This window comes from Stegostoma tigrinum, chromosome 1 (genome assembly GCF_030684315.1).
Source record: "Stegostoma tigrinum isolate sSteTig4 chromosome 1, sSteTig4.hap1, whole genome shotgun sequence".
NCBI lineage: Eukaryota > Metazoa > Chordata > Chondrichthyes > Orectolobiformes > Stegostomatidae > Stegostoma > Stegostoma tigrinum.
The window spans coordinates 164337158-164349687 of NC_081354.1; the positions used below are offsets into that span (position 1 = coordinate 164337158).

The following is a 12530-nucleotide window of genomic DNA, read 5'->3' on the forward strand; positions in this document are numbered from 1 at the left end:
AACAGTGGTAGACTCACCAATTTTAAGGGCATTTTAATGGTCATTGGATAAACGTATGGATGATAATTGAATAGTGTAGGTTAGATGGGCTTCAGATTGGTTTCACAGGCCTGCGCAACATCGAGGGTCAAAGGGCCTGTACTGCGCTGTAACGTTCTATGTTCTATGTTCTGTAGTGGGAGCCATTCATTTTATCGTAGATGACGGTAAAAAAAATAATTTCACCATCTTGGTGTTTCAGTTGGCCCTTGCACCTTGAGGAAATCTCGTGGAGTAGTGGAGCTTGATGTCAGAATCTTCGTGCTATTCTGACTTTGTCCTTCTTGTGAATGTGTGCAGCCACTGAACACTCTGGTTAGCAAGGACTTAAATCCGCAACCATTCAAATGTTAGCTGCTTGCATTGCAATGACCAGATGCAGATTAATTATATAATACAAATTTTGGCATTTTTGGAGTTATGTTATTTACTTTCCAAAATCTTTTTTCCTGTCTTCTTTTTTGTTACTTTTTAAATTTTTTTGGTAATTTCTCCTAAAGGCAACAGTTTCTTCTACGATATTGTTCTGGAAGCTTATTACGTGGGGCGGAAGTGAGGCTTTGTCTGCAAGTATATTTGGTTTTCTTCTGGTCTAATTTCCTGCATTTTCCACTAGGGGTCACTAACCTCCACAGTCTTCGGCAGCGCAAGCACTTATAGTCAGCAGCTCACAATTGCCTGTAGCAGGATGTACGTAACCGTTTGGGGCTGACAAGTTGCAACTAATAAGCTAACTGGCAAGACAGAAACAAAAACAGAAATTCCTGGAGAAATTCAATAGCTCTGGCAACGTCTTTAGAAAAAAAATGAGTTACTGTTTCAAGTCTGTTGACTCTTCTTCAGAACTGCAGCTAGGAAAAAGTGGTATTTATGCTGCAGCTGAAGTTTGTGAAGGCAGGGAGAGGCACAGAGGTGAGCATCAGTACGTGAAGATGGAGCCCAGAGAAAGAGATGGAGGGGCTGTTTAAATATGGAGATTATGAACCGCTGGTCGGGTGAGAAGAAAAGCTGAATAAAGTGCAGCGCTTTATATTTGAATGCAACAAATGCAAAACCTAAGGATAATTTTAAGTTGTAATTTTAAATTATGGATATCACTGGGTCAGTGAGATTACACAGCTGAGAGACAGAAGATTGTAGGTTCATGTCCCATCCGAGAAAGTTGTCTATACATTGTTTTAAAAAAAAGCCCGAATTTTCTAATCACCCTGGTCAAAGATGTTATTACACACCTCACTGAAGCCCAGTTTGGGTTCCACCAGGGCCACTCAACACCTGACTTGTTGCAGCCTTGGTTCAAATATGGATAAAGTGCTGAATTCCAGAGGTGAGGTGAGAGTGACAGTCCTTGACATCAAGGCTGCATTTGACCGAGTGTGGCATCAAGGGGTCCGAGCAAAACTGGAATCAGTGGGTATCGGGGGCAAAAATTAAACTGGGCCTCTGGTAAACTGATTGGACAAGAAGCTGAGAGACAAATTTTAACAAGTAGAGCATAGAACAGGACAACACAGTACAGGCCCTTTGGCTCATGATGTTGTACCAACCAATTATCCTCCTCTAAGAGCAAACTAACCTGCATATCCTTCATTTTACTATCATCCATGTGCCTTTCTAAGAGTCGCTTAAATGTTACTAATATATCTGACTCCACCAGTACTGCTGGCAGTATATTCCATGCACCCACCATTTTCTGAGTAAAGACCCTTACTCTGACATCTCTCCTATGCCTTCCACCACCAATCACCTTTAAATTATGCCCCCTTGTGATAGTCATTTCCACCCTGGGAAAATGTCTCTTGACTATCCACTCTTTCTGTGCCTCATCATCTTTTACACCTCTATCAAGTTACCTCTTATCCTTCGTCACTGCAATGAGAAAAGCCCTAGCTCCCTCAACCTTTCCTGATAAGACTTGCCGTCCATTTCAGGCAGCATCCTGGTAAATCTCCTCTGAAACCTCTCTAAAGCTTCCGCATCCTTCCTATAATGAGGTAACCAGAACTGAACACAATATTTCAAGTGTGGTCTAACCAGGGTCTTATAAAGCTGCAGCATAACCTTGTGGCTCTTAAACTCAGTTCTCCTGCTAATGAAAGCCATTACAGCGTATGCCTTCTTAACAATCCTCTCAACTTAGGTGGCAACTTTGAGGGATCTGTGGACGTGGACCCCAAGATCCCTGTGTTCCTCCATATTGCCAGGAATCCTGCCATTTACCCTGTATTCTGCATTCAAATTCAACCATTCAAACTGAATCACTTCACACTTTTCTGGGTTGAATTCCATCTGCCACTTCTTTGCCCAGCTCTGCATCCTGTCAATGTCCCGTTGTAACCCACAACAGCCCTCCATGCTGCCCACAACTCCACCAACCTTACTGTCATCGTTAAACTTACTAAACCACCCTCCCACTTCCTCATTCAAGTCAGTTTTAAAGATCACCAAAGATCCCTGCAGAACACCACTGGTCACTGAGCTCTAGGCTAAATACTTCCCATCTACTACCACTGTTTGCCTTCTATTGGACAGCCAATTCTATATCCAGACAGCCAAATTTCCCTGGATCCCATGCCTCCTTACTTTCTGCATGAGCCTATTATGGGGAACCTTATCAGATGCCTTGCTAAAATCCATGTACACCACATCCGTTGTTCTGCCTTCATCGATGTGTTTTGTCACATCCTCAAAGAATTCAATAAGGCTTGTGAGGCATGACCTGCTCCTCTCAAAACCATGCTGACTATTTCTAGGCAAAATATGCTATTCCAAATAATCATAAATACTATCTCTCAGAATCCTCTCCAGTAATGTCCACCACAGAAGTAAGCCTGACTGGTCTGTAATTCCCAGGATTATCCCTATTCCCTTTCTTGAACAAGGGAATAATATGTGCCACCCTCCAGTCATCTGGTACTACTCAAGTGGGCAGTGAGGACTCAACGATCATTGCCAAAGGCGCAGCAATCTCTTCCCTCGCTTTCCACTGCAACCTTGAGTGTATCCTGTCTGACCCAGGGGACTTACCAGTCTTCATGTGTTTCAAAATTTCTAGCACATCCTCCTTCCTAACATCAACCTCTACGACCATAGCAGCCTGTTTCACGCTGTCCTCACAAACATCATGTTCCCTTTCACAGATGAATACTGAAGCAAAGTATTCATTAAGGACCTCCCCTACCTTCTCTGACTACAGCACAAGTTCCCTCCACTATCCCTGATCAGCCGTACCCTCATTCTGGCCATCATCTTCTTCCTCACAAAAGTATAGAACACCTTGGGGTTTTACTTAATCCTATCTGCCAAGGTTTTCTCATACCCCCTTCTAGCTCTCCTAAATCGATTCTTCAGTTCCTTCCTGGCTACCTTGTAACCCTCTAGAGTCTTGACTGATCCTTCTTCGTCTTAACTAGATGTTCCATGTCTTGTCTTCCAGGGTTCCTTCACCTTACCATACCAAGTGTGAAGTTACAGTACTTAATAGGAATATAGAAAAGCAAAAGATTTATTAATAGATGAGAGACTTGGAAATGTTATAAGAAGTGATCTGGATATGCTTGTGCAGGTGTAGAGAAAGGTTGATAAGCCAGTTCGGCAGGCAATTAGGAAAGCAAATGACACATTGACCTTTATAATACAGAGATTAGTGTATGAGTGAACAGGTTTTTATTGCAGTTTAATAGAGTTTTGGTGAGACGACATCTAACATACTGTGTAGCCCAGTTTACATCTTGATACCTACAGAAGCATATGCTGTCCGAGAGAAATACATTGTAGGTTTGCTAAATTGAATCATTTAATTAGGCACTTCTCTGGTGATGAAAAATTGAGTAGACTGGGCACATAGTCTGTGGAGTTTAGAAAAAGTGAGTAATTTTGGTAAAACAAGAAAAGTCCTTTTGGGAATGCTCGGAGCATGTTTTCCCTAGTTGGGGAGTCTAGAATTGGGAATCCCAGTCTTAGAGTAAGGATTTTGGCCATTTACTGCAGAGACAAGGAGAAATTTCTTAATACGAAGTATGTTCACAATTAAGGATAGTTTGAACAGAAAATGATATTTTTGATAAATGGGGCATTTGAGGATAAGAGAACGGTGCTAGAAAGCCAAGTTGTGGCAGAAGATCAACTGCAATCATTTTAAATGCCAATGTTTTTCAATTTTATTTTAAGATTTTATTCCCTGTGTTTGAATTTAAAACATTTGATTTTCTTTTCAGGGTTACTGCCAAGGGATTCTGAGCCATTTGTACAGGAACTTTGCCTCTACATGTTGTCAAGGATTGCCCTCATTCACTGGGATCAAGGTATCTAAATATGAAATACAAATCATCTATTAACCATTTATCAGCAGAGGACAGTAGTTCAACAGCAGCTTCTTTGGAACTCTGAAATGATGATAGTTTGTGAAATCTTAATCTGTGAAAATTGTGTTGGTCCCACAGTTTAAGGAGTAATTATTTTTATCAAAGCAACAATCGTTGTGATTCCTAGCTTGATAGATTTCACAAAGCACGACAGGGGGGGCCAACATTATGTCTTGTTTTAACTTCAAGAATAACCGACTTTAGGTGTCGCTGATCCTTCTTTGAGTGTTTCTTTTTTGCTTTTGAACATTGGCCTTAACGATAGGAAACTTGAGGGAAAATTGAAGCATTGATTGCTTTCTTGATTTGTTTAATTTTTCTGTAGTTAGATTATCAATGCCCTTTGTTTCTAATATTAAGTTGAGTAAGGTTATGGTGCAGTTAATTTTTTTTTCTCCAGTCTTTGTTCTTGCTCATTCTTTGCTCAGTCTCTTGCAAAGACAGTGAGTCAAGTTAAGTAATCGTTCCTTGGATGTCAAAAACCCTTTATCTCACCAAGCAGGCCGTTTTACATAGGTGAGCTTGTTGATAAACACTGGATGGCCTTTTGGTTGTCAGCCTTATCCTGTTTTCACATGACACATGTAAGGTCATGGGCAGAGAACAGAACAAGAGCCCTACTTGATTTATTTTTCCTTACTCTTATCTGCAGACACTGAGGCAATTGTAGCATTTCCACTGTTGCCTCAGTTGAGATTACATAACTTAATGTATATCAGGAATCAAACATGGGGCTTTATCGCATCCTTAGGAGAATGCAGAACTTTTGTTAATAAGGAAAAAAAATACACTGCGAATATTGTCTATTTATACATAAGTATATGAAATAAAAGCTTTGCACTTACTTGGGAAACCTAACAGTTAGGTGCAGGAGTGGACCACTTGGCCCTTCAAGCCTGCATCACCATACGCTATAATCCTGGCTGATCATGCAACTTCAGTATCCCACTTCCGCTTTCTGTCCATACTCTTAGTCCCTTTAGCCACAAGGGCTATGTCTGGCTCACTCTTGAATATATCTAATGAAGTCGCCCCTCCCAACAGTGGTAGAGAGTTCCACAGGTTCATAACTTTGTGAGTGAAAAAATCCTTCCTCCTCTTGGTCCTGAATGGCATACCCTTTATTCTTAGAATGTGACCCCTAGTTATGAACTTCCCCAACATGGGGAACATTCTTCCCACATCTAACCTGTCCAGTCCCATCAGGATTTTATATGGTTCTTTGAGCTTCTGCCCCACTCCCACAATTCTTCTAAATTCTAGTGAGTACAAGCCCAATCAATCCTGTCTTTCTTCATGTGCCATTCCTGCCATCCTGGGAATCAGTCTGGTGAACCATTGCGGGATTCCCTCAATAGCATGAATGCCGTTCCTCCAACTAGGAGACCAAACTGCACACAATACTTGAGATGTGGCCTCATCAAGGCCCTGTATAACTGCAGGAAGACATCCCTGCTCGTATATTCAAATCTTCTTGCTACGAAAGCAAGCATGCCATTAGCTTTCCTCACTGCCTGCTGCACCTGCACGCCAACCATCAGCAACTGTTCCACATGACATCCAGGTCTCATTGCACGTCACCTTTTCCTAAACTGCCATCATTCTGATAATAATCTGCCTTCAGTTTTTGCCACCAAAGTGGATAACCTCACATTTACATATTTCATTTTCTGGCAGTTTTCCATAATTGGAAAATTATTTCTGCCAATGTACACAGCTTCTAGTAGCTTGAATACTTTATACAATTGCAGTTGACTGGAGAAACAGATGACATATGTAGATGGTTATTAGGAAAATAGAATTAAATTAGGAGAAAAGGAAACAGGTAGTTGTTGACACGTTGCAACTGTAATTTTGGGAAGTGTAAAGGAGTTCAAAATATGGAGGCCTAATTGGAAACAGGTGTACATACGTTGAAAAAATTTTTTAGAAGCAGCAGAAGTGTGGTTGTCTCTTAATAGCTGTCTGAATAGCCTACCAGCCCAAGGACAATTAGTGATATAATTAATGCCAGCCCAGTCAGTGATGGCCACGTCCCATGAACTAATAATAAAAAAAATTATTTTGCTTCGGTTCCGATCATTTTAAAATTATTTAACACTGTCCTTTCAGTACAGTATGCAAATATCCTGTCAATATAATTTGCAAGTAATTAAAACTCAAAGCTGAGTTTATCAGTTTTAAAACAAATTGACAAAAAAGAAAGTTGCTATTGTATTTTTCTTTGCTTGCTTTAGTTTTCTGCAGTGCTTTGGGATCAGCATTGAATGATAAGTGTTTTCCTGATCCTGAGAGGAAGGGAGATACAGTCAGAAGCAAGACAGCTGGGCTTTTCCTGAAGCTTTTTCACCCTCTCTGTGAGTTACTGACCTGGTTGAACGTCGAGCAAGCTCAAAATCACGGTGGGCAAATAATTATTGAATTGATGAATCCATTTCTCTTAGAACCTTGTTTCTGAATTTACATGTTCTAACTAGAAATATCCTTTCTGATATGTGTTATAAAGCTTTTAAATCTGGAATATTTATCAGCCAGAAGTTACCACATTACAACTGTCTGGGCTGATTTACTCACCTAGTGATTGACTGATTCCCTGATTTTTGATAATTGGAATGAAAGTCAGACAGAATCTGCTCCATCAAACAACTTCCCGGGCAGTGCAAATGAAAATGTACATTCTGTCTCTTTTATAGAATGTACATTAAGAAGGTGGATGTTGCAAGCGAATACTGTTAAATTAGATTAAGAAATTAGCAAGTGGAATCATGTAAGCAGCCCCAAGGATTTGACATGCTTTGCTATATTTTTATCTTGCCCTGCTGGCCAGACCAATTTATGCCACAGGGGATTAAGGATGCTGATTGGGTGGTACAATGCCCTTTATTGGCCAGGGTCCTGCCAGTTCAACCGATTACCTTAACTTGGATGCCAGTGTAACTATTAGTGTCCTCAGAATCACTCAACGAATGCTGCCCAGTTGCAGGATCACATCTAGCATGATGCATTTTCATAATGAGGTTTGCACATGCAGCCTGATTGTGAAGGTCTCTAGTCTGTCTATTAGTAAGAGCTGGAGGAACATGTTCTTTGATTCATTGGAATATGTAGACTATGTACCAGGTATCAATTAGCAGTGTGACAGGCAGAACATATTTTTAGAATGATGCAACATTCTTTTCATGGAAAATATTACATAATTTGACACTGTGAACCAGCAGTGTTGATTTATTTTGCTTTTTTAAGTTTTGTTTTACAGTCAAACCAATAAAGTGGCTTATTTACACTTGTTGAAACAAATTGCATTCATACACAGGGAACCATTCTTTGCAAACAAAAGAAAATGTGCATCATTTAAATGTCCTGGATTAGAAGGAGTGTTGGGGCTCCCATTTCTTTCTCCGTGGCAACACCCTCAGCCATTTGGTATCCATTTGCTAAACAATAAACACCCATTTCAGTACTAGGAGGTAAGAAGAATGACTGAAACTTAAAGAATACTGACAAGCATGAATAGACTGGATGCGAAGATGTTTCCTTTAATAGGAAAAACCAGAACATGTGGGTACAGCCTCAGAGTAGAGGGACAAGTTTAGAACTGAGATGAGAATTTCTTAAGCGAGAGGGTGGTTAATCTGCGGAACTCATTGCTATAGTGGATTGTGGAGATCAACTGAGTGTTTTTAAGACCCAGGTTTTTGATTGGTAATGGAGATCAAGAGTTACATAATGAAGAGATGAGAATGGGGTTGAGAAACATACCAGCCATGATTGAATGGCGGAGCAAAATTTAATGGGCGAGTGACCAAATTCTGCTCCTATGTCCTGTGGTCTTTCTTCTGTGATTAGATACTGTGACTGTGTGATATTTGGCACTGTCTTCAGCTCAAAATGAAAAGCTTTGGAGCAAGGGACTTTGGCAACTGTTTTCAGCAATATTCAAGTTCTATGGTGGTGAGCAGCTATTTAAACAGGAGTAACACAGTGTGGACCTAGAAGAACACAGCAGACTAGGCAACAGCAGAGGAGTAAAGTAGATGTTTTGGGCCAGGACCCTTCTTCAGAAATGGGGAGGAGTAAGGTAGGTCAGAAATAAATAGAGAGGATGGGTGGGACTGGGGAAGGCAGGTGGGATGGTGATAGGTGAGTGCAGGTAGGGAGTGGTGGGGATTGGTCAGTGAGGTGGAAGGGGCGGATAGTTGGGAGAGAAGATGGACAGGTTGTGTCAGATCAAGCAGGCAGGGATGAGAGGGAGGTTGGACATGGGATGAGACCGGAGGTGGGCAAATTTTAAAACTGGTGAAATCCATGTTTAGGCCATTGGGCTGTAGGCTCCCGAGGTGGAAAATGAGGAGCTGCTCCTTCAGTTTGCGAAGGCATCATTGTGATATTGGGGAGGCCCAGGATAGACATGTTACCCAAGGACTGGGAGGGGGAGTTAAAATGGTTCGTGACCAGAAGGTGTTGTCGTTTGCAGAGCACAGATGCTCTACAGAACGGTCTCCGAGCCTCCACGTGGTCTCACAGAAGTGTAGCTTTGCAGTAAGAGAAATTTGGGAGAACAAGCAGGACCATAGGACCTATCCCAAAGATTAAAGTAAAAAAATGGCAGAGTGGCTGTTGAGAATCGGGAGAGCAAAGAATTCTGAAATAGATGTTCCAAGGATTTAAATGGAATTGCAGCAGAAGAGAATCAGAGAGAAATGAATGGCACAGCAGGCATATAATACAGACAATGTCACACTTCAAGGAGAAACAGAGTGGGTACGTTTACAGGTAATCATTTAAATTAACTATTTAGAAGGAAATCTAAATCAAAAAGTCACTGAAAATCTTTAAAATATAAAAAATCATTTAAATTGGAAAGTCTGGAAGTAAGGAAGCCGAAGCATTAAGATGAAGATTGACAAAACACAGCTAAATTGATACCAGCATGATACCAGCAGAAAGGAACGAGGCGATTGGTGAATATTTTGTGAGATTTTTGTCTGGATCAAGCTCAAGTCCTATGTTCGTTTCTGGTAAATTTAGATATCTCTAACAAATAGAGAAAGTACAGGTATTTCTGCAGGCAGTGAAGAAAGCTAATAGCATGCTGGCCTTCATAACAAGAGGATTTGAGTATAGGAGCAAAGAGGTCCTTCTGCAGCTGTACAGGGCCCTGGTGAGACCACACCTGGAGTATTGTGTGCAGTTTTGATCTCCAAATTTGAGGAGGGACATTCTTGCTGTTGAGGGAGGGCAACGTAGGTTCATGAGGTCAATTCCCGGAATGACGGGACTATCATATGTTGAAAGATTGGAGCGACTGGGCTTGTATACACTTGAGTTTAGAAGGATGAGAGGCGATCTGATTGAGACGTATAAGATTATTAAGGGATTGGACACTCTGGAGGCAGGAAGCATGTTTCCACCGATGGTTGAGTCCAGAACCAGAGGACACAGTTTAAAAATAAGGAGTAGGCCATTTAGAACGGAGTTGAGGAAAAACGTCTTCACCCAGAGAGTGGTGGATAAATGAAATGCTGTGCCCCAACAGGCAGTGCAGGCCAAGTCTCTGGATACTTTCAAGAAAGAGATGGATAGAGCTCTTAAAGATAGTGGAATCAAGGGTTATGGGGCTAAGGCAGGAACAGGATACTGATTGTGGATGATCAGCCATGATCATAATGAATGGTGGTGCAGGTTCGAAGGGCCGAATGGCCTACTCCTGCACCTATTGTCGATTCAGTTCATTTCAAATCAAGTTCTTTGTCATGCAGAACATACAAAAATCGGTAAATGAAACCAATAACTGTCGATGTCGAAGATCATAAGCAAAAACAGAGATTGCGAGAGTAACTACCAGGTGTGGCAGTACCTGTGGAGAGATGCTTCAGAATTCTGAGGAAGGGTCACTGGACTTGAGATGTTAACTTTGCTTACTTTCCATGGATGCTGCTAGACAAACACAAGTAGGATTTGGAAGCACGAGTAGACCACTCAGCCCCTCAAGCTTATTGTGCCATTCAGTAAGATTATGATTGTAATCTCAACTCCACATTCCGTCTGCCCGATGCTTACTAAGAATTTAGCTTTAAAAATATTCAAAAAGTCTGCATTGACTGCCTTTGGTGCCACGACCTTACAAAGACTCACAACCCTCCGAGAAAAACTTTTGCCTCATTTCTGTCTTAAATGGATAACTGCTTACTTTTAAACAGTGACCGATATTTAAACAGTGATTCCTAACAGTGACGTCATCAAGATGGCAGTGGAGTAGGGCTCCTGAGCTGGGGCTCAACTATTCAAACTGCTTCTCTTTTCTTTATTTTCTTTTTTCTCCCCCCTCTGCTCTTGTTTGTTCTTCTCTTTTCCTTTGCTATCCCTTGCCCTGAGCTCAGATCCCAGTGCAAACTTTGTGGTGGCAGTGAGCAAGCCCTTACTTTGCTTGGGTGAGCACAGGACTTGGCATTGGAATTGGCAGCTGTGACATTGATGAGATAGACCCAGCTGTGAAATGTGGCAAAAGGATATTTTCTACAGAGAGCAAGATGATTGGTGACTTTGTCGTTGGTTGACCCCGGCACTGGCGTTGGCCGAAAGGCATAACAGCAACATCAACGAGGTGGGCCTAGTGATGAGAGATGTGACTCTGACGTTGGTGGGTCAGCAGGGCAGTGGCAGAGGAGAATCAACCCTGTGACAAAAGATAGCACCTGAAGGGTGCTGACTTCAACATTTGTTGGTCCGATGTAGACGATACTAAAGTGGGAGGGATGGTGGTGCAGGTGTCATTAATGATGAGCTGGCTCAGGACTGTTGGACTTTCTTTAAGCTATTATCTTTAAGCTATATTTTTTCTTATTCTTAAACTATTAAAAATGATTTTGGATCATGGCAACAGTGGAAAAGCTTTTCACTGTATTCCACTGTTTTTCTCACTGTTATGTACACATGACAACAAAGTCATCCATATTCGCACAAAAATCATTGATAGTTTAGATACTCCCAAAAGAAGAAACATCCTCTTCACATCAACACCAAAGATTCTCATGGTTCAATCAAGTCATCTTTTACTCTTCTAAATTCCAGTGGCTACAAGCCTAAAATGTCCAACATTTCCTCATAAGATAACCTGCCCATTCCTGTTGGCCTGGTAAAGCTTCTCTGAACTGCATCTAACATATTTATGCTCATATCCTGTCCTTCCTAATTGTCCTGTATCCTTCAATATTCAGAGCCCAACCTGTGTCACCCTGTGACATGTCTTTGTAATGTTGATGAAATTGTATGTACTTCTATTTGGGCTCTAGGAGTCACAATCTCTTGTACCTGACCAGTGACCAAATTAGAATGCCCTCTCTTGCTGGTGCGAAGCATCTATCTCAGCCTAAAATATACACAAGGCCTCTGCTCCGAATGCTGTCTACAGCCCATGAGCTATATCCCATCTTAAAACACAGACTCCTAACTGGTGAACCAAGTGTCCACCATGAATTTTGACAAACTAGAGTAAAGATCAGGTTTTATGTGTAATTTATACAATTCTATGAACTTTCTTATAATCAAGGAGGGCTGGACCAACTTAGAAATGATTGCAGATCAAAACTATATTTGGAACTAAAACTAAACGTCATTGCAATTAAGATGCACACCTCAAACAGAACAGAATAATCTCACAAACCCTGTAGCCTTTACTGAGGAAATTGAGATAAATGCTACTTTAATAAATGATGAATATCTTACTTAAAATGTTTTACTACACCAACAACTGAATTTAAAAACTAGACTTGCTACACAAATATTACATTTTTCTTTCTTTTCCTAGGCCTACTTACCATACTAGTTGACTGCTTTCCTGTGACTATGAATTGCATATAATAAACATATAAATAGACCGGAAACTGAAGCTCAGGCCTTCTGAGTTTCTCCAGCATTTTGTGTATTTTAGATGTTATTTTTGTGTCTCAGTGTTCTGTACAATTAAGCTTTGAACTTGACTGTACCGTATTTGTGAGAGATAATGGGAACTGCAGATGCTGGAGATTCCAAGATAATAAAATGTGAGGCTGGATGAACACAGCAGGCCAAGCAGCATCTCAGGAGCACAAAAGCTGACGTTTCGGGCCTAGACCCTTCATCAGAGAG

The 12530-nt window shown here is 41.1% G+C and overlaps 1 protein-coding gene across 3 annotated transcripts in view; it reads left to right on the forward strand.

Moving 5' to 3' along the window:
• ccdc142 (coiled-coil domain containing 142) overlaps nucleotides 1-12530 on the forward strand; it is a 157526-nt gene that overhangs the window by 49188 nt on the left and 95808 nt on the right. For all 3 annotated transcript variants that reach the window (XM_059649984.1, XM_059649983.1, XM_059649985.1), the window contains 2 exons: nucleotides 4257-4343; nucleotides 6641-6805. In XM_059649984.1, coding sequence (XP_059505967.1) covers nucleotides 4257-4343; nucleotides 6641-6805 — 252 coding nt within the window. The remainder of the gene's footprint in view (nucleotides 1-4256; nucleotides 4344-6640; nucleotides 6806-12530) is intronic.